General features: G+C 50.2%; 1 protein-coding gene across 2 annotated transcripts in view; it reads left to right on the top strand.

The window, feature by feature from the left end:
- FLI1 (Fli-1 proto-oncogene, ETS transcription factor) overlaps positions 1–22436 on the top strand; it is a 90105-nt gene that overhangs the window by 4194 nt on the left and 63475 nt on the right. The window contains exon 1 of one of the 2 annotated variants that reach the window (XM_027747960.2): positions 9148–9470. The exons of the other annotated variant lie outside the window; for it this stretch is intronic. Coding sequence (XP_027603761.1) covers positions 9453–9470 — 18 coding nt within the window. The 5' untranslated portion in view covers positions 9148–9452. Of the gene's footprint in view, positions 1–9147; positions 9471–22436 lie in introns of those variants that run through there. 2 annotated transcript variants of the gene reach the window in all.

Here is a 22436-nt window from a genome sequence, read left to right as displayed (position 1 = left end):
GTGAGTCTGTCCCTAACTGGGTCGGGATAACCTTGTCTTTAAGAACAATCCTGCAGGCAGAGGGCTTGGACAAAGTCCTCTTGGAATGAGTATGTGCTTGATCCAGCAGGAATAGCTCCTCAGGCAGGACAGGATTTATCCAGTGTGCCAGTTGGAGGGATGAGGGAGCTGTGTGAGCCTTTTATTCCAGCCCTTCATCTCCACTGCTGTTATTTTGAGCAAGGATTTTGTCTCTGGTGTTTTGTCTCTAAAGCTTCTTTCACACCAATGCCATTGGGGAAATGATTTGTTCCTGTGCTTAAAAAAAAAATCAACAGGATTTTCACAGGAGTCTGATCCAAAATCTTCTGAACACAAGGGAAATGTCTCCCATTGACTCTTCAAAGTTTGGTTGGGCAGCTCAGTACCAGTGAGAGAAGGTGGTACCTGGGAAGCTCACTCAGAGCAGTGAGGCTGTTCATAAAAGTGGGAATGGGATTAAATTCAGGGAAGTTAGAACCTGAAACATGTGGATTGGGTTAATCTCTGGCCCCTCTGAGCTTGGTGGCACTTTCCACTGACTCAGACACACCCAGAGCCAGCAGAGAGGTTCTGACAGTGCCTGGTTGGTTGTACAAGAGTTGGGATTGACTGATGTTCCAGGGACATAGTTGGGAAACACGGCTGTGCATCCAAGCCCTGGTGGAGTGAGCTTGGTGTTCCTAAGAAAGACACTTCAACTCTCCATTCCTCCCCTTCTCCAGCTTTCAAATGTAGATGCAGCTGCTGTGTAAGAACAAGGAGCTGCTCAGACTTGTCTCTCCTGCTCCCCCACTCTGATCTTTCAGGACTTCCCAAGCTGTGGTGAGCAGGAAGTTTGAAAAGCAGAAGGTTGAATCCCAACTCCTCTCTCTTCCCAGATGATGATGATGATTCTTCTTATTGTTGTTATTTTCTTTCATGTCATTCCTTCCCCAGAAAAACTTACTTCTTCCTCCTATGGGAGGGAGAAGTATTTTACTTATTGCTTTTGTGGGATGTAAATGCTACTCCCATCAGTAAAAACAGCATTTGGATTGATGTCTTCTACAAATCCTCTTTGACAGATGCACAATGTATATCAACTTTAGGTTTATTCTGTGCTTTGTACAGAGAAATGCCTTGTCTCTGTATGTTGTACCCTGGGGGGGCTTGGACAGGGTGTTCCACAGGAGCTCCCAGGAGGAACAAACTCCCTGTCACACCCCTGGGGGACCAAACAGCCTCTGAGAACCTTCAAAAGACCTACAGGTCACACTGTTCTTGTCGGGGCTCGGAGGGGTGAGGTGAGGAAGCTGGAGGGGCAAGAGGAGGATTTCATATTTAAACAGTTTGTTTTAAGGAGGGTGTTTTAACAAGTGGAGTCACACTGGTTGAGGTTCAGCCTCTCAGTGTTGTAACCTTGGTTTACATCCCAACCACGTAGGATGTACCTAAAGCCCTGATAACAGACCCTACACAACCTCCTGCCCAACCTTCTCTCTCACACTTCTTGTACGGGCCTCGATGCAATGGAGGGGTGGGAATTCATAAAAATGAAAGCTAATTTTGATCCTTACTGGCTTCTTCTACACAACTGTTCAAGTATTTATATCCCTCATACCGTTAGGGACTTACTGATCTGCAAGTACTTAATAATTTACAGTATATCAGAGGGTGCTAATCTCATCTAAACATGAGCATTTGACTTTAGAGAATGGAACATGTAATATAATTGGGAAATTAAATTTTAAAAGAAGACAGCGCTGGAATCCTAACTGTAGGGATATGGAAAGAATTAGGGCTATAAGCAAAGCAACATGACCTCTGAATACTGATTTTTTAATTATTACCACTGCCACAAGCTACTCCGGGCCAGAGAAGCCCCTGCTCCCCCCTACACCGCCAGTCTGTGCTTTGACATGTGTGGAAAGGCGGCACCGGAACAGTTTTGGGGGGTGCATAATTCACCCCCGCTTTTCTTCTGCCCTTCGGCAACGTCCCAGCGCTGATCTCCCCTTTTATCCCCAACCCCCTCCTCGCACACTCAGCGCTTCTGCTTTCGCTTCCCTTGCTTGGAAACGCAGCCACTGCCCTGCCCTGCCCTCCCCGAGGCATCCTGGGGTGCACCTCCCGAGGCCGGGGGGAACCTCCCTTCCTGCTCCTGGAGTCCCTTTTCTTCCCCTGGAGCCCTTTTCCTTCCCCTGGAACCCCTTTCCTTTCCCTAGAGCCCCTCTCCTTCTCCTTGAGCCCTTTTCCTTCCCCTGGAACCCCTTTCCTTCCCCTAGAGCCCCTCTCCTTCTCCTTGAGCCCCTCTCCTTCTCCTTGAGCCCCTCTCCATCCCCTTGAGCCCTTTTCCTTCCCCTGGAGTCCCTTTCCTTCCCCTAGAGCCCCTTTCCTTCTCCTAGAGCCCCTTTCCTTCCCCTAGAGCCCCTTTCCTTCTCCTAGAGCCCCTTTCCTTCCCCTAGAGCCCCTTTCCTTCTCCTAGAGCCCCTCTCCATCCCCTTGAGCCCTTTTCCTTCCCCTGGAGTCCCTTTCCTTCCCTCAGAGCTCTTTTCCTTCTCCTGGAATCCCTTTCTTTCTCCTGGAATCCTTTTCCTTGCCTTGGAGCCCTTTTCCTTCCCCTGGAATCTCTTTCCTTCTCCTAGAGCTCTTTTCCTTCTCGTGGAGTCCCTTTCCTTCTCCTGGAGTCCCTTTTCTTCTCCTGGAATCCCTTTCTTTCTCCTGGAATCCTTTTCCTTGCCCTGGAGCCCTTTTCCTTGCCCTGGAGCCCCTTTCCTTCCCCTGGAGCCCCCTGCCCAGGCGGCCGTGCCGGCTGGAGGCAGGACTGGACAGGTGAAGCCCCTTGGCCTGAGCAGAAGGCAAAGGAGAGGGCGATGATGTTCCCGGTGTCCCGGCATCACCCCTGCTCTCCCCCTCCTTTCCTCTGCCGCGCCCGGAGATGATATTCCAAAGCTGCTGCGGAAAGTGGTCTCCAGCCCAGCCCTTGGAAAGGGGCACGAGGATGGATTTTCCACCTCTGTGCAAGCACGGGGTTCTCGCTTTAAAAATGGGTTTAATGCAACCATAACGTTTGTGGGGCCGTACAAAGAAGCATATTCATGGAGGCAAAATGGGCTGCGTGGCTGGAAACAATATTGGGTTTGTTCTTGCTCTCACTCGGCCTGGAAAGTTTACAGAAGCCCGAAAGAGAGAGGGGGGTTAATTCTTTTTAAGGACAAAACAGGGAGGTTTTCTTTGGAGCGGGCGACGCGCAGGGCACTGCCAAAGCCCGGCACAGACACGTCCTCCCTCCCGCTGAACAGGAGCACGGGCTGCTCGGGACAGGTTGCAGGGAAAGGATATCCTGGGATTTGCCTTGTTTCGCAGCGGGGATGATGCTGAGGAACAGAGCGAGGAGGAGCCGCGCGGGCTCGGCCCGCAGGTGCTCAAGGATGCGCGGGTGGAGCAGGAGGAAACCTGGGCAGCTGGAGACCCTGGCAGGAAAGGGAAAATCAAAGCCTTCATGGACTGATTTTTCGGGTAGTGATGTTCCTACTGAGCGTATCCTCCAGCGCTTTATCCCTTTCTGTCTCTTCTTTTTCCCTTTTTTTATTTTTTTTTCCCCACACTCCCGCCCCCCATTCCTGGCGTCCCGCAGGATTTCAGTTCCTCCCGGCTGGGCTCGGGCCGGCGGCCCAGGCACCCCCAGGGAAGGGGGGAACGGCGGCAGCTTTGTCGGCAGAAGCTGCTGTGAACTCCCACGTCGTTCTCACACCTCGGGGTGATTAATTACGCAGACACCGAACCGTTCTCTTTTGGACTCTCATTTCTTGGGGCAGAAACGCTGCTAAATTGTTGGACTTCAGCAAGTCCTTGATTAATGCCTTGTGACAAGTTGGTGCTTAAGGATTTCGTTCTTGTTTGCGCCTACCTCTCTATTTTACAGAGAAAGATCCCTTCCCGCTTCCCGCTGTCCTGAGTTTTCCCCGTGCTCAGCCCCAGCGCTCTGTGGGGAAGGGCTGTTGTTGTTCCCTTCCCGCTTTACCTTCAAGACATGGTTTGAATTTAGGTCGAGAAGGTGGGAAAGAAATTGTTTGTCTGCTGGAAATGTGGCATGTTGGAGCTTTCCAAAATAAACCAGACCCTCGGGCACAAGGGACGAGCTTTTGCAGTGACCCTCGCATTTAGAGAGCAGCAACCAACCCCCTCCCCAGCTCTGAGACCTTCTAATGGCTCCATTCTTTCACAATTTACAGAAAAACGCCCCCCTCCAATATGCTGGATCCAGGGAATTTTGTATTCCAGCCTTTCCTATGCTCCTATGTTTAGAAGGAGAGGAGGTGTGGAGGGAAAGGGGAGCGAAAAGGGAAGAAAAAAGAGAGTAAACGCTAAGGGGGGAAAAATGCTTTAAATCTTTCCTGTAAATCTCCAAATATATGAAGTCTGAGGAACAAATTCAAAGCAGGCACGGACGCCTGAAGAGAAGTTAGAGAGAAATATTCTGTTCCATTCAAGCGCATCAAGGGTCTCGCTGAAGCCTTGTTTGGCTAAGGTCAGACGAGACTGGGTTCTCCAATAAAAATAAATCTCAAATTAATTATGGCCTCAAGCGAGGGGCCAGACGTTTGGAGCTAGTGCACTGCAGTCTGTTTTTTTGGCCTTCAGTATTTTTGTTTTTTGTGCCTTAGCTTTCCAATAATTGCGGGATGGGGGAGGGAGGGAGGGCGGGGGTGGTTTTATTGGGACATGGGGCTCAAATAAAAGCAGCCAGGACACTGCTCACCCCGCTCTCCGCCTAATTGCGGTGCAGCTTCAAAGCTACTGCATCTTCTCCACACCGCTTTTAAGACATTATGCTTTACTTAGCACCGATTAGCAGGGAACAACTTTCCGGCTTCAAGCTCCCAAATCTCATGGGCTGTTCCTGTAGGGAGGAGGGACCCGATCCTTCAGTTGTGGGGCTGGAACACTCCACTGACTCCTTTTTATTGCTGGAGCTAAAAAGCAGAGCTTTGCCCAATTAGTTTAGTTTAGAATTGGGATTCGTTTCTGGGGATCAGATCCCAGGACTGCAGTTTGGGCTTTTTGCTTGTGAGGTTGTGGGTTTAGAAAATAAACACAACGCGTCGCGTTTTTCATTCTGCAACGGAGTCGGTGCCAGAGGCAAGTCAGACCCAGAGATTCCAAGCGTTCACTGAGGCTGGTGGAGATTTTCCCCTCTAGTAAAGGCTGGAGTAGGACAAACCCTGGCCTTCTGCAAGGACACAATGATGGGAAACGTTGTGAAACATGATTATTGAGAAAAGAATATATAGGAAGAGATATATATATGTACAAAATATCGCTAGCACAAGGTACTATATATATATAAAATATATACATATATAATATATAGCACGAGCTACGTGTATAGAGAAGCTGGTTACAACAAAGAGGACACTTTGTCTCAGTTAATGCAAGATGAGCCACTTTCTAGCGACAGAGCCAGGGCGTGGCTGCCGCGTTTTCTGGGGCTCCCCTCCCGTGTTCACCGCGCGAGTTCACAGCGACCCCAGGCTGGGGTGACGGAGAGCTCAGCTGATGCTGTTGGGGTCAGATGGGGTGATAGAAGCCAAATCCCCTCTCCCATCCTCCGAAAATCATATTTCTAACCTGCTCCTGAGGCTCGGGAAGGTTTTCATGATGTTTATTCCTATGGAATAACTCGACGGTTTTAATTGCGAAGTGATGCCCGCTAATCCCGTGGGAATTCCAGAAGGAAAATCCATATCTTTAGGGTTCTGCAGTCCCGCGAAGTCCTGTAGTTCCCGGCATGGAACTCCACTGAGGGGTTAATTCCTTTGGTACTGCCCGTGAATCAGTGACGGGCTCAGTCCCCCCAGCGTGTCCTTATTCGTTTCGGTCGGATCACCCAAAATCGGCGTTCTCACCTTCTCCGGGTGAGGCTGCAGCCGGTGTAACCCAATAATAAAGACGAGGAGAAGAGGTGGGGACATGCCAAGCGCTTGAGATCAATACTGAACTAATTAAAAGCTCCAGAATTTCGTTTCATTCATAAGCGTGGTGAAAGAAAAAAATCATAGTACCAATAATTGAGGAGTAACTGATTTCTACCAGCCTGTCCCAGTGTCAGCATCTGAAATCCTCCGTGGTTGCCAAGATCAAATGATTTTCCAGATGTCTGGTGGTAACCACATTAAACAGATCATAATTCCTTTGCTGTATGTACATGTGCATCCAAACGTCGAGCAACAGATTAAAAGTTGCACACATTGCTCAGCCCCGTGCGCGACTTTCTCTGCCGGGCTTTGCTCCCTTCTCATTCAAACACAGTTAAATACTCAGTTAAATAACAGAAAAATACCCAAAGTCACCGCACAATCACCTGGGATGATGCGGAGCTTTGGCGCATGGAGGTTGTGAGTAGTTCAGCCTTATACAAAACGTTTGAGGTGACTTCAGGGGTGGGTTTTTTGGAGGGGGGGGAAGAAGGAGGGAAGAAAAAACAAACAACCCCTCCCCAATGAAGCAAAGCTTCTATTGTTACGTTATTTGGAAGGAAAAGAATAGATTGTTCGGCTTGTCTGAGGCAGTGTTTGACAACTTCGCTCGTTATTTTATCTCCTGGATTTTCGCAAATGTTGTTTTAGCCCAAACCCAAGAGCTAAGACAGGAATATCCTCACCAGACCCGACCTAACAAGTGACCCTACCTGGCACCGTTTGGAGCCATCCCCAGACATGCAAAATAAGCCCCCGAGGGTCACGGTGCCCGTCTGGCCACAAAAGGCAGAGCTGGATTCCTAAAATATCTCCAGGTGGGAAGGGGGGGTCTGTTTGTCACCTCCCCCCTTGGGAGCGCTGGGGATGCTCGGCGGGGGCCGGGTTTGTTTGTCCCCTCACCCGGGCTGGGCAGGGGCTGTCTGGGGAGGGTCGGGCTCCTCTCCCGTGAGCTGAGCAGGTTTTCAGCTGGTTTCTCCCCACTGCCCGTCCCGCAGCCTAAACCCAAAGTGCCCTGTGGGGTCCGTGGGTGACAGAGGCTCTTTCCACGGGATTTTTTCCCCTTCCTGTCGCGGTTCAGGTCCTCAGCCTGTCCTCTCCCTCACCCCCCGCCCTCGTTGCTTTTCGGGGCTGGTGGGGAGTGTTGTCTAGAGAGGAAACCATTTGGGTTTTGAAAGGATGCGTTTCACCCTTCCCTTTAACCTCTCGCTTTTCTGGTCGCTGCAGCCTCCTGCCATGTGGTAACGCCGAGGGGGGAGCGGGGACAGAACACTGCCGGGGGGCAGACGGGACGGAGGGCAGGGAAAAGGCAAGAGCAATGCGGAAAGCAAAGGGTTAACCGTGATTTCTTTTAATTGAACTCCAGTTCTTGTGGCCCTAGGCAAGGGGGGACCTGACCCCGCTAGCAGCATCCAGATGTGCAGCTCTCCGGGGACCCCGGCGCAGACCCCTGGACTGTGGAGCAGACAGGGGGGGGCCGGGGGGTGGGGAGAGGGGAGGCGGCCGGGCTGTCCCTCCGCTCCCCCCCTTCACCTCCCGGCTGCGGGCGGCCTCAATCGCTGGCAAGCAGCGAGCCCAAAACCTCCAGGTCTGGTCACGTTCAGCCCGGTGTCTGCAGCTGAACTCCAAAATTGTAGCTGAATTGATGAGGCTAATTTCGGAGGAGGGGGAGGGAGGGGAGGGAGGGGCAAGGGGGATCTGTAGCTCTCTCCTGCCAGCTTCGGGCTCGCAGAAATAAAGTATTAATAAGGCATCTCTGCCGCAGCCGAGTAGAAACACTAGTGGCATTATTGCATTTCCCCTTTGGAAGGGGCGGGTGCAGGATAACTTTGGATATCATTTTGATTTCCCCCAACCCCCAGCCCCCCTCCCCGTGGTTGGACTAAAGACAGGGGGAAACAAAAAGCCTGGACACAACTGGCACTGGACAAGGTAATCCATCCTTCCCACCGAGAGACCCGACGTGCAGGAGAGTCCTCCTGCCTTGACACTTTTCTTTCTTGGCTTCCCCTCCTTTTATTCCCCGCTCTGCTCTTTCCCTCTGCGGCGTTTGCAGAAGTGGGGCAGAAAAGAGCCCCGAGTGTTGCATGATGTGTTCCGCTGCTGCTTATTTTTGCGAGGGAGGGGGGAAGCGGGGGAGCCGCACAGGCGGGTATTGTCTCCTTTCCTCGGCTCCTCTGGAAGGTTGCAACTTTTCCCGGAAAAAGGAAAAGCGCGTTTTCTTCTCTGCTGATCGCTCCCGTTTGAATGAAAGGGAGAATTGCACGCCAGAGGCTCGCCAGGTCTAAAATGAGATTTAAAGGCTGGTGGTTGAGAGGTTTTTGTGTGCGGTGCCCGTTAGGACACGGCATGGGAAGGGAAATTTCGGCTGATCTGACAATCCCCGCGAATTATTGTCATCTTTAGCCTATAAAGTGGGTTTCCCTCCTCTCGTTTGAGTGAGGTTTTAACAGCTTAGCGAGAGACTCGCACCGTGAGTGGGAAAGGATTCCCAGCCCCTGGAAGAGATGGTTGGACACCCATCCATCCCAGTGTCTCCCCCTCAGAGCCCGACATCCCACCCCTCGAGACGAGTGGGAGTGAGGGGAAGGGGCGAAAGTGGCAAAAAGCCTCCGCTTCCCCGCAGCCCCATTCCCAGCCTGGATTTAATTGCTGGAGTCGTCTGTCTGTCTCACATTATTGCACTTACCGCTCATTTCTGGCAGAGACCGGACCCTCGTCTCACGCTCCTTGCGGGGAGGCGTGAAGGAGGGGGAGCGAAGTATGCTTTAAATACGTTTTTTTTTTTTCTTTTCTTCCCCTGCCCGCCGCGACTGAATCGTATTTACGGTTTTCTCCCCTTAATTTTTGCCGGTGACTGGAAAACGCATTAATAAAAAAATCTGTGGGAAGAGACGGAAATTCAGTGAGTCAGGCTGAGGCTGCTCCAGCCAAAAGGAAAAAAAAATGGCAAAAACCCACGTTAAACTAAACTGTGGGATGACACACGGCGCTGGCTAAGACGGGCTGGGGTGCAAGGCAAGGGCTGCGCTGGACTGGCCGCCCCAGCGACAAACAAGAGCTGTGACAGAGGTACCCATTGTTCTGCCCCTTCTTATCTAAATGGAGCAAATATCCTGTATGTAAAATATATATATTTTCAACAAGAAGGCAGGACCAGCGGAGAGACGAAAGTTTCCTCCTCGAGTGACTTCACTTCCCAAAATTAGCAGAAAAAAACGTTTCATCCGGTTAACTGTCTCTTTTTCGCTCTGCTGCAACAACCAAAGTTAAAAAAAGAGAGAGACGGAGAGAGAGGGAGGAAGGGAGGGAGAGAGGGGGAGAGGGGGTACGGAGTGAGCAGCAAAACCGCTGGAAGGGCAGCGAGAAGAGCGAAAAGAGAGAGAAGGATAAAAAACTTCAGGAGGCGTCGGTCGCAGGCTAAACCGGGTCAATGTGTGGAATATTGCTGGTCCCGGCTGGAAGTTATTCTAGATGGACGGCACTATTAAGGTAAGGGGGGCAGGACGGGCCGGGGGTCCCCTGCAGCCGGGGGGGCGCCGGGAAGGGGCGCGGGGCCGGGGCCGGCTCCGACCGGGCTCTTCTCATCCTCCTCCTCCTCCTCCTTCTCCTCCTCCTCCTCCTCCTCCCCGTCGGCCGCCGCCGTGTCTCGGGGCTCTCCCCGGGGCTCGGGGGGTTCGCAGACGCTCGTCCCCGCTCGGGGGGGCTCGGAGGAGCCGCGGGGCCGTGCCCGGCTCCGGGAGGGCAGTGCCAGCTCCTGCCCCGGGGCTCGGAGCGGGCTCGGAGCTGCCCCGCTGTGCCCCCGGCCCTGCCGGGAAGGCTCCGCTGGCTCCGGTGGTCGCCCCTGCCTTTGCTCCTGCAGTCATTTCTTTTTTTTTTTTTGGCGGGGAGTTGGAAGAGAAACATCCCCTGGCTTGGAGAGAGGCAGCGGGAAAGGGAAGCTGAGTGTGTGGCAAATAAACCACCAACATAACCAACCTCGGGTGGCCTTGAGCAACCGGGGACGCTGCCGGGGCTCGGAGAGCGGTTTCCCCTCCTTCCCCCCCGTCCCACCGGCCGGTCCTCCAGCCTCTGGAAAGATGAACCGAGTCTTTCCAAGTCCCTCGAGGTGCTTCTCAAAGCCCAGGCAGCACAGGGGGGACTTTCTGGCTTTGGGGGACCCTGCTGCGATTCTTACGGGCTCTTCTCGAGGGAGCGCTGTAGAACAGGAGCAGTTTGAACAGAGGAGCCTTGAAGCAAGAGACGCTGTGGGTGTGTTTGGGTTGGAGGATTTCGAAAGAAGATGCCTATCGCCTGGGTGGGGTGTCATTTCGTCTTAAAAGTGCTCTTTTTTTGGTGTATCTTTTCTTTTTTTTTTTTTCTCCTTTTTTTTTTGTTTTTTTTTTTTTTTTTTTTCTTTTGCTGACCTGGGTAGAAAAAATGCTGCAAACTGGCAGGAACTGAAACTTTCTCCCTTAGATTGCAGCTTGTGACAAGTGCACGGTTTGGAAGGGTCTCAAAAGAAGGGGGAGGGAAGGAGATGGGCGGGAAGAGAAAATGGAAAGAGGAAAGAGAGAGGGAATGAAAGGGTGGATGTCGGAAAGGGAGAAAGCATGAGCATTGGAAGCACAGAATTTGGGAGGTATGTCAGGAATAAGACAAGTTTTCTCCTCCACCACCTCAGATTCGTAGCAAAAGTAACCTGGGCCTCATTCAGGATAAGTTTAGTGCACCACAACCTTCTTTGATTTGCGGAGCCCTAAATATTGTGCAGTGAAAGTGCAGAAATCTCCCATCTGTAGATCTGCTGCGGTGCACACATGGACCTGCTTTGCTGCCCAGGCCATGAGCCCTGAACGGAGCTGAGTATTCCCATCAGGCAGGGAATTCCTGGAGCCCCGGGAGCTGCTCCCATCCCAGGCAGCCCGTGTTGCACAGAGCTGCTGCTCACCCGCAGCCCCTGCGGTTCGGGGATGAGGAACTGCGACACTTCGCAGCTCCTCTTACAGTCACGTTGGGAAGCTGCGGCCGAAGGAGGAACTCACTCAACGCATCCCAGGTCACTGCCCCGGCTCCCGCCCTGCCCACTGCCTGCTCTGCCCTTGTCCTGCTTCTCTCCTGGGCCAGAAATGATCTGGCTGACTGCTCAGACAAACGGCATCCAGAGACTCCAGATCTCCTCCGGGCTCACTACTGAGCTGTTCCAAGTTGCTGCAGGTGCCCATGTCCCGTTTGCCACCTCTGATAATTTCCCCTTTCTCTGCACCATGCACTGAGCTCAGGGTTCCGTGGTGCCTCTGGGATTATCTGAGATCTCTTCCAAGTTTTCCTTTAAAAAGTGGGTTCAAGGAGTATTAACCCCACACAGTGACAGATTTGCTGCAGAGAAGGGAAGGGTTAGGCCACCTTGCCTGGTTTGTCTCAGGTGAAGGGCAGCAGGAGAGGATGTGGCTTCGGATGCTGCAATGTTTTTGGTGTGCTGAGCTCTCCAGATAACCTGTGCTGCAGGGCAGATCCTCTGAATTCTAGGGCGCAGCAAAGCAAACCCGTCCACATCCAGAGAAAAGCAATTTAAAAGCAATCATGCCTTAGTTCTGCTCTCCCAGAGTTGTACACGTTGATTTATCTCAGAGCTGTGTTTGTGTGGGGAAAAATATGGCAGAAAGATGCATGGAAGTGACTGGAGAGCAAGAAAAACACAGCAAAAAGCTCTTTCATCATCTCCAGCAAGACCAGGGGAGGGAGCAGATGAAATCTGAGTTCCGGGGCGGGTAAGAAACGCTTCCCTCCCCGAGCTCAGAATTATTCCTGTCAGTGCAGGGAGCAGTGCTCCATTTGGGAGAGGGCTATGCAGTCCAGATGATTTTCTTCTTGAGAAGCTTAAACTTGGCAAGTGACTCTCTTTTGTCAATTTATGCAAAACTATTCCACGGACTAATTGTTTTAATTGAGCCAGAGACTTTTAGCTGCTCACTCGACAGGTGCAGGAGTTTGGGTTGAGTCTGCTGTGAAAATCTCTCCCTTTGCCCTGCAACCTCTAATATTGGGCTGGTACTTTTCTCTCAGTCTTTCTGTGCCATTCAGAAAGAGTTTTGGTGACAGACTGGTTTTACCCACATGGAATAATTTAAGTGCACACCTGCCCAGCTGCAGGGGAACTTTGCAGTGAGGGGGTAAATCCACTGGAACCTTGGGCACTCCTAAAGGCTCCTGGGGAAACAGGGCATGATGAAACACGGAAACAGAGGATAGATGTGGTCAGGATTACCCTGGCCTACACCTGCACCCTTTGTGGACATGGCACACGTGTGTATTGATGTTGGTTTCAGAGTTTTCAACCCAAACCTCACACATAATATGGAACCAGCTCAGGACTGTAAGTCATCTTTCCCCACCACACGACTTACATCCCATATGATGCTGCTGAGCCACCACGACAGGTCCAGAACACCTTTAATTTATTCACAAAAGTTTTTATATCTTGAAGAGAATTAGATCACTTACTGAGGAAGTGAGAGGCAATTTTTGCTGCATTCTTCCAATAATCTGTTTAATACCTGGCATGAGAAGTGGCCTGACTGGCTTGAAAAGTGCCCTCTAGAGCAATTGCTCAAAGGTCTTTTCTGGAGGAAGAAGAGCAACAAACCTTTCTGAGTTCATTCCCACATTCAGCTCACATTCAGCACTGGCAGAAGATGATTTGGAACCAGGGAAACCCCCGACATTCGTGTTTGCACTTATTATAAATGGTCGATAACACTTTTATTGTACAACTCCAGGTATTCCCAAGGCCACGTTCTGAGGGCTAACCCCCTGTTTTGATTAATTTACGTTGTGGCTGGAGTGTTTGGTTTTTATTGCCTCAAATTAATTCAAAAAATGGTCCATCTCATCAGCAGCAAGTTGCCCCTGCATGGACTTCCTCACAATAACAACTGGTGTGGTTTCAAACTGGTTTAATTGTTTCACTTCCACTTTATGTGGGGAGAATAATTAAAGCCAATACACTTGCCAAAGCCTGGCTGTTAATAAAAAAGAGTGTTTTGTGGAGCTGCTGCCTTCGTTCTGTGTAAACATATTTATCCTTGTGTTGTGGCCATCAGAGAGGCCACTGAGGGACGTTCAGTGAGGACTTTGCATTTCCCGAGGAGGTGACGACCAGAGTCGTGTCCCTCCAGGAGAAGAGGACTGGTGTGTTGGCGTTGCCATGGCAAAGGGTGGGGTGGGGTTTCCAGAGCAATCACTGTTTCTTGCCGTTTGTGAGCCGTGGGCGTTCGCTCTCGCCCTGGAACTCGCCTTCAGGAGCTCAGACTGAGAACATGTTCCCCTTCTGGGCCAGTTTCAGTGCCTGTTTGGCCCTTTGAGGTCCCCCTGGCTCTGGCCCCCAAGGGATGAGCCTTCCTGGCAAAAGGGCATTGACTCCCAGGGCAAACTCCCAGCCTGCAGATTGAAAACATGACAAATAAATCAGGAAAATTTGAGGCATGACAACTTTCCACGTTGCTGCCCCTCAAAAGCAATTTGGAACAAAACCATCTGGAATTTCCAAGGCATCAATGACGATGTTCCCTCATACCCTGGCCCCTGTTCAGGACACATTTATTATACATAATAACTTTCTGATATACAACAGCAAAAACCTGTTAGAAATGTTTTATAATTGGGATATTTTGACAATGCTGCTTCATTTTCCCTCCAAGATCTGTGTGCAAATGCACATCTTCTGCCTCAGCATGAGCTTAAATCACATTGGCACACTGACTGACCCTCCAAGTGTCCAGTGCTGACTCCCATTTGCAAGTAAACACTGGGAAAGCCTTTTCCAAGCCTGTGGCATAATATTTCCTGCTAAGAGAAGGATGGTTGGTCTGAAACAAACCTAAGACAGAACAAAACAGTACAACTGCTTAGATTTTGGGTCCTCGGGGTTTCACTCAGAGGCTTTAAGGAGGTGCTGAGAGCCCTGTGTAGTTTCTCTGCACCACTGTGGATTTTACCTGAACAGGATGTGGTCACTTAGAGTGGTAGCAATGCGTGTCTTGAGGATTTCATGCTTTTATTTTAGTTATTAGTTTGAATTCTGTGATATTGCTGGGGGGAGCACCCAGCTTCTGTCAGTCCTTGCAGCATCTCTTCTAAGAAGAGTTTTGCTGGTGTGTAAGGGTGTTATTTATTGCAGTATTACAATCAAGAGCAGCAAAGGGGAGGGTTGCACCTCGAAGTGAGCACTTAGATGACACTCTGAGAAGGTGTGATATGCTGGGGAAGGGAATTTATAGAGTTTATTTCCTTCAGCTCTCCCCTTCCTGGACTTACAGAAGGCTTTCCTCTTGATTTCAGCTCCCATCTGCTCAGAAGGAGCAGGTCTAGAACACATGAATGTACAAGCTCATGGCAGAGCATCTGCCATCCTGTTTTTCCCTGTAACACAGCCATGTATGCAGTTCTTTTCCAGCCCCTCATCAGCTGCCTCCTTCAGTTCCTCCTCCTGCTAGACTTTCCCTGAGCACTTACAGAGACTCCACATCCCACCTCAGTGCAAACATGCACCAGCAGGAAAATTAAAGGAGCCAAGGGAGCCTTAACTTCAGATTTCCAGATATTTGTGGGTTTGCTAAACCCCTAAAGCTGCAGGAGCTTGGTGTTAGTGCGTGGATGTGCACGGCTCACCTGGCAAAAGCAGCTCTGATACATTAAGCTCAGCTCTACAAGTTGGTTTGAAGGCAATTCTCCTCCAAAATGTAGAATTCTGGTCAGATCTTTCGTCCTGAATTGAACAGCAGGGTCTGTGCCTCTCTTTTGCTCTCCTGCAGGAGAACACAAGTGCCCGATGCACGCTGGCATGTAAGAAGAGCTGCCTGCAGGTCCCTCAGGGACACAGGGCTGTGTCACACCTCCCTGGGTGACACCTCAGAACACTTTCTGAGCAAACAAACGATTTTGGGTGCGACTGTGAGTGCACATTTATAGCTGGGTTGGAAATACGGACTGAAATATCAGCCCACAAATGTTTTCTGCCTCCTTCTGGGAACCATTTGCCTGCTGGGGGACCCGAGTCTTTGGTGCCCTGGGTGTTGTGTCCCTGCAGACCCTGACTAGGGTGCCCTAAACTGCACAAACAGCAAGGGTGGCACAGGACAAGGGCTGGTCTCCCCTGCTGAGCTCCAAATATCAAAGCCTGCAGAATGTGAGTGCATTTGCTGCTTGTTTTCTCTCTTGCTCTCATTACCCAGGCCACACAATTACTGATGCCTATCTGCAGCCAGTAACACCGATCACAAACCTGGCTCTTGTAGTAAAGCCGCAAACGTTCCCTCCCTCCTCCCCCACCAGCAGCTTTTCCTTTAGCTCTGAGGCAGAGCCCCGAACAAAAGGGGTGTACCTCGGTCTGAAAGGCACTTCAGCATGTCCTGGCAAACCTTCTGTTCCTCCAAAGAGCACCAAAGGCAAAGTTTGGAAATAAGGACCACCAGTGTTTGACACCAGAGACACTTGATTGTGTCTAACTCTGTTTTGCTTCCATGTTTTAAAGCCAGAGCCCTAAAAACAGGGGGGTGTAAGGTGGGGTTGTTGGGGTGTCCTGTGCAGATCCAGGAGCTGCACGTGAGGATCCTTGTGGGTCCCTTCCAGCTCAGGATATTCTGGGATTCTGGAATATTTGCCTAATTAAGTAAGCAGTTAAATTTGAAACAGCCTGTAACTAACTGCCCTCAGCTCCCAAGGGTGACTGTTCCCCCTGAAAGCCAGGCTGCTCCCTGGGTGTTGGACAAAGTGTCCTGGTTCTGTTCACAAACACCCTGATTAACACTGGAACACTGGCTAAGGGGCACTGAGTGCACAATTCTCCCTGGAAATAGATGGGAAAGGAAGGTGAAATCTTACAGACATCGTGCAAAATCTCAGCCTTTCTTCTCTTCATCATCAGTCTGATGCTCTAAAGAAAATGACCCTCTTCATGTGGGTCAAATACTCTTTCTTTTCCTGACATTTTTCCTAAAATTCAGTGAGAAACACAGCTCCACACGGGCTCCTGTAGTAAGTGTCATGGATACACCTCAGCTTGTTGATTTATTTGCATATATCTTGTTCCAGCACACACTGAGAGCTCAACCAGAGCTGTGAAAGAGTAAGAAACAACTAAAAAAACCTTATAAATCTCCCCTCCCCAGGCTGACAAAGCTGCACACCCAGGAACTGAACGTTATTCTGGCCCACACTTGTCAATCAAGGGAGGGAGAGAAAATATTGTAACGGGCAGCAAAGCTTTAATTAGTCATTTACTGATCTCTCATTCAGCAAAAAAACCTGCCCTTCTTAATAATGCTGGTTTTGATCTGAGGGGAAGAGATAAATCAGCAAGAATACAGTTTTTTAGGCTGGGTGATGAGTGAAAAGAAGAAACTATAGTGAGGTTTGGTGGGGTCAGGGGAAGGTGTGGTGAGTCCAGGAAACCGATTTCTGCGTGATGAGAAAATTCTTATCTGAATGGTTTTTACAGCAGCTTTTTCTTCCAAAAAGAAGATAAGGAAAAGATTAAGAGAGGTTGAAATACTCTTTTTGCAGCTAAAGGCAGAATTTGGCTCTCTGGTTTCTTCTGAATAACTCCTCTTGTTGTTCCAAGCTTGATTGACTTATAACTGCATCTGAACCAACCTCACATCAGTTCCTTTTTATCAGCCAAAGTGAGACTTCCTGTGCTCCACAGTCTGGTTTCCTGATGTGTTTCCTTTTTCCTTTTAACAGAACAAAGGAAACTGTAACTCCTCCGCTGCTCCTGTTCCAAATCTCCCTGGGACTTCATACAATGTTCAGCATCGAACATTTCCCTTGTATTTTTATCCCTGCCCGGTGGGGCTGCCTGGAGTGACAGTGCCCTCTTCATCTCTGCTCGAGCTTTGCACTGCCACAGCTGCAGAGGGGCAAGAACCCCGGGCATGTCGAAATAAAACCACTTCCAGAGCAGTGGGCAACCCCCCCTGGCAGCTGCTGGGAGCTCTGGGCTACCAAAGTAAGGCAGAAAGGGAAAATCTTTGCCCAAAGACTCTGTGTGTTACCAGAAACACGGGGTTTGTTACAGCAAACACCGGGTGTTGAGGTCTCACTGATTTGCACACGTTTGTCTGGGTGAACTTTGGTTTTTGACCCTGGGGCTGGGACTTTGTGTCCTGAAATAGGGAGGCCAGTGGCAGAAATGGTGCCCAAAATGGTCACCCCCACAGGAGGCAGTGCCCTGGTACCCCCTGCAACTGGCAGCCCTATGTATTTTAATAGGAATTGGTTTCAAACCACCACTGAGTGGTAACTACCCTCTTCTCACATCTGTTTTTCCCTTAGTTGTTAAGGGCTGCAGTTCCCTTTCAGTCCTGCCATTCACACCAGGAACATGCTATGGATGCAAACTCCAAATTCTGCCTTGCAGGAAGGATCCTGCCTCCCTTGGGAAAGTCCTTTACCCCAGCTGACAGATACCGAGACACCCATCCCTTTACCATCTCTGCAGGTCAGAGCTGATGCTCTTTCTTTATAGGAATCACAAGTTCTTGTTCACTTGATGACAAGAATCACTTGTCTTCTTGTTCTGGAGGCAGAGCTTCCAGGGAATCCTGCTCACCCAGGCCCCAGGGAAGAGCAGGAGCTGGGTTACTTTAAGCAAGGAGAAGAATTACCATCCTTGCCCTCCTACAGAACTGCCTTTCTGCAGATTTTGGTGAACTGATTTGAGGTTTTCTCATGTAATACAAAATCCTGAGCCTTTGCATTCAAAAAGATCATTTTTAATCAAATGGTTTTGGATTGTCCAGCAAAAAGCATCAAAAAATTATATCCCTTCTGTAAAATCCTGGGGAAAATTGAGGAAGTTTCGCCTTTTCTGCTGTGTTCTGTTTATGGAACAATTTCTATTCTATTTCTAATTCAATTTCCATCAAAATTCCATTGATTTAATCCCTATTAAACTCAGAGGATTTGTCCATGAGGGTCGTGTTGCAGATCAGCCTTCAGGACTGACTCCTGATTAGAACCAGAAGTCGTGACTCGTGTGATTAATTCCTTGTATTACGGGAGTTGTCCCCAGAGGCTCCTCCAAGAGGAGCATGGCACGTACATGGAATAAGAACCCAAAATCTGAGCAGGCAAAGGAAGAAAACAAGGAGGAGATGAAATGCAGGAAGCATCTGGTCACTCAGCAACTCACCATCAGAGGTGTAAAGAGTCTGTTCACAAGTCTCTGGAATTAGAACTGACCAGGGATTGGGAGCAGAGGGTGGACTTTGAATGGTTTTACCACTGATGCACAGAAAAATCACTAGAGCCAGAAATTATGGATACAGGGGCAAGCTCAGGAGGGGACAGATCTCCTGAAAATTGATCCCCAAAGGCTGTAAGTTATTGTGAACAGATCTCCCAGGTGCTGGGCTGTGTCTGAGGCACACTGAGGACCCACATCACTCGTGCTCCTCCACACACAGGAGGAGGATTATCCATCAAAATTTTCCATCAGGGATAATTTTACTGCTGCTGCCACTCCTAAACCCAAACTTGCTCCCAGAATTCACAAGCCGTGAGTCGTAGCAGCCTTCCTTAATTAGATCTGATATGCACATGTATATCTCTCCACAGCACAAATATTTATATTTTGGTGATATTTCTAAACTAATACATCTGGCTTCGTTAGAACCAACCAGGCTTCAGAACAAGCACTGTTGGGCAAGAACTCGCAGTGTCATCCTGCAAATATTACAGGAATTGTCTGTAACAGGACAGGAGAAGGAATGATCTTAAGGGAGGAACTGAGGCACAGAGCAAAGCAAAGTGTCTTATCAGGGTCTGGGGTGCTTTTAACGGCCCATATTTCTCCCGAATCCCTGTTCTCCCAGCCCAGCGTGCGTGGCCATGTCGTGTGTGCGTTTTACCCAGCGCGGGGGAATTGGGACGGGGCTGGAATGAAACCTGAGCCGTCCCTGGACAGCCGGAGGGAGCCGGGGCTGTCACTGCCATGGCCCGCGGCCAGCCCGGCTCCTCCAGCCCCTCCGCACAGCTCACGGGACACCTTTTCGTCCTGCATGAAGGGGAGGAAGGAGCAGGGACAGGTCCAGGCTGAAGAGCAGCCAGGGCTGCTCACCCAGGGAAATTTTACAGAGGGAGATGTAGAGCAGCACTTGCCATGGTACCTCCTAGTCCTTTGCTTCTGAAAAGCATCTCTGTCCTCTCCTTGGCAGTGACACTGGGTCCTCTGGGTTGTGGGCAGAGTTTTACAGAATTACAGAATCCCAGAATACGCTGAGCTGGAAGGGACCCACAAGGATCATCGAGTCCAGCTCCTGGCCCTGCACAGGCCCAGCCCCAAGAGTCCCATCACAGGCCTGAGAGCATCATCCAAACCCTCCTGGAGCTCTGGCAGCCTTGGGGCTGTGCCCACTGCCCTGGGGAGCCTGGGCAGTGCCCAACCAGCCTCTGGGGGAAGAAAGATAGGAAGAAGCTAAGACTGAGTATAGGACAAAAAGTATTTCTGTAGTGAGAAATAGGACTTCAAGCTTTCCCACTGCCCAGAGAAGCAGCAACGAGCCACTATTTAAATGACAAGTGAACACCAAGAACACGATAAGAAGGACATGGCAATCGTAAGCAGTTGGTAAGCAAATTGTTTGAACAATCAAGTTCAGTCTCAATTCTACCACTGCCTAATCCATTTAATCTAGAAGACATCATTTGGGTAACTTAACACTTTTATGGAAGGCTGTGTAAAACAGTTACCCAATATGCATCCCTATATGACCCTTTTTTGGTAGGAAAAGTGCATATCCATGTTTAACTCTGAGTCCCAACACACTCCTGCCTGGGACACCCTGTCAGTGCTACAGATGACACCGGGCTCTGTCCCCCTTGCTGGGTTCCACAGGGCATCCCAAACCCAGTTCCACAGCTACAGGAATCCTTTCCCTTCACAGCACTTCCAGAGCAGCAGGCAAAGCTTTCAACAAAGGGCTGGAGTTCCTTCCCTTTAGGAAGGGAAAGCAATGCCTTGAAGTTCAAGCTTGCCTGCTATAAATCCTCTGGATTTGCACCACAGTGTCCCAGAGCAGACGTGTTCTCATCCTCACAGAACACGGGGTGGTCACTAATGGATGGAATAAGCTTGCAGTTAGCTCCCTGCTCCTCAGTTTTGGTATTCCCATATGTCATCTGTGCCTCAGGAAGGATGTAATTATGGTTGATCGTTAGTGTTACGAGTTATTTGTGCTCCAGCAGTGCCTGGAGGCCAGCGTGGGCTCTGCTGTGCTGAGGAGTCTGTGTAACAAGAGAGTCTTCTTCAAAATTCCTGAGCAGTGAAGAGAGGTTATGGCACTTAATTTGAACTCCAGAGTGGGAGCAGTTCTTGGGCTCCATGTCTGCTGTCAGACATGACCACGCACTGTCATTGCCTTCCCAAAATCTCCAAGGTTTCTGTAAAGGATGGATTTTCTTCCCACCCCCACTGCTCCCCATTGCAAAGGCCTTCTGAAACTTCTTTTTTCTGAGGTTTGGATACTTTCTTCTGATTTTGGGCTGACATTTGCTCATGCCTGATTCATACCTTTCTCATGCCAGCACTACTGGCCTCAGCAGCACTTTCCCTTGCCTGACCTTACATCCCCGGTGTACTTACAGACCACTGCCATCCCTCACCCTTTGTTTTGTGGGGATAAACACAAATCTTCTACTCTCCTTCACACCCTCCTCCTCTTGGTTATTCCTTAGCCCTCAGATGCACCTGCTTCCATGGGAATTTGCCCTTTGGCACATTCCACTGGAGTGGCACAGGCTGTTCTCAGTGCTTGGCATTAGCACACACTGGAAGATCCCTCCCTGATGCAATCCCAGCATTGGGATGCTTTGGGTTTTTTAACTTCTGGTGAGTCAGAAAAATCTGTGAGAGGTTAATTCACTCCAGTCTTTGTCTCAGACTGGTTCAGTCAGCTGTTCTGGCACCGTATGAGATCAGGCACTTCACCTCTCTGGGCTCCAGTTTCTCACCCACAGGAGTAACTCCTCCCTTCCCTCTCTGTCCGTTGGGAATGACTCTGGCTCTGTTCAGCAGCAGCAGGGACAGTGACCTCAGTGCAGGCATGACCTGCAGTGCCATGGCATGAACAGACAGACACCCAGTTCCTGCCATTCTGTTCTTTATTAACCCTCCCCAACCTTCCCCCATGTTCCTGAGGTGTGGGTGTAGTTACCAACCTTTGGGTCTTGCACATCTTTGTAATGCGGGTTTGGAGAACTGCAGGAATTTTTCCCTTAGCCCAAGGACCATTCTGAGCTGTCCAGAGGAGCAGGAAGGGTGTGAAGTGCAGCAGTTTGGCAGTTTTGCAGCAGTGCCCTGGTGAAAGAGGCCAGCAGAGTACGTGCCTGTGGAGCTGCTCCATTGATTCACACTCAGAGCACACACACAGAGCCAAAACTTCAACTGGGCCCAAATACCAGATGGCTTCTTACATAAGCCAAACTTTTATGTGTTTTAAAAACTAGCAGCCAGTGCTGCTAGTTTAAAAACTAGCAACCAGGCCCTGCTCTGGTTGTCCCTTCCTTCCATCCACTCCTTACCCTTTTGCAGCTCGGTGGTTTCAAAACTACCAGCTGCAGCCTTCCAAAAATAGAAAAGGATTCATTAATCACCATAACCCTAAGCCACAGAAACTCTACCTTGTGAGCAGCACTTTGCTCCCCATGTGCTGTTCTGTGCCAGCCTGGAGGAGCTGAGGTGCCCAGGGAAGTGTGTGCTGGGGAAGGTGTGTGGGCACCAGCGTGGGGGGAAAACATGCAGGGAACAGGGTAGGGGAGCAAAGGAGCACAAAGAGAGTAGGCTGTGGAAAGAAATCCTCCAATCCTGACAAACCATTCTCCCAAGTGCTTCCCAGGTCCTTCCTTACCCAGGTAATGACCACAGCTATTTGCAGGGCCCAAGGACTCAGCTTTGCAAGGACAGCCCTCCCTTGCTGAGATGAACCTCCTCAGGAGGAAGGTGTGTGCTGTTTTCACACGAGAACCTCTCTCTGATTCCACATCTGTCTCCAGATGTGCCTTCCCAAGGCTCCTCCAACTGCACCTGAGTGTGTGGTGCAGGTACAGTGAGCTCAGAGTTCAGAGTGTCTGGTACAGGTGGTGTGGGCACAGCTTTGTCCCCACAGGGCTCAGTGAATGTGCAAGATGCTGAGTGAACAAAGGGCTTTGGAGTTCATCAGCTGCAGGGGGTAAAAGGAGGGTGGTTGTGCTCTTGCCCTGTATAAATTGCAGGTTAAACTGGTGGAGTTAAACAAACAGTTGAAAAATGGATCTGTCTCAGGCAGTGCTGATTTTCTATATATCACAGAGTCACAGGATGGTTTGGGTTGGAAAGGACCTCAGAGATCATCTCATTCCACCCCCTGCCATGGGCAGGGACACCTTCCACCAGCCCAGGTTGCTCCAAGCCCCTCCAACCTGGCCTTGGACACTTCCAGG

Source organism: Pipra filicauda, unplaced genomic scaffold, assembly GCF_003945595.2.
Source record: "Pipra filicauda isolate LSUMZ 115617 unplaced genomic scaffold, ASM394559v2 scaffold323_size1005334_pilon, whole genome shotgun sequence".
NCBI lineage: Eukaryota > Metazoa > Chordata > Aves > Passeriformes > Pipridae > Pipra > Pipra filicauda.
Note: the sequence above shows the minus strand (reverse complement) of the source record. Positions and strands in the feature narration are given on the sequence as shown.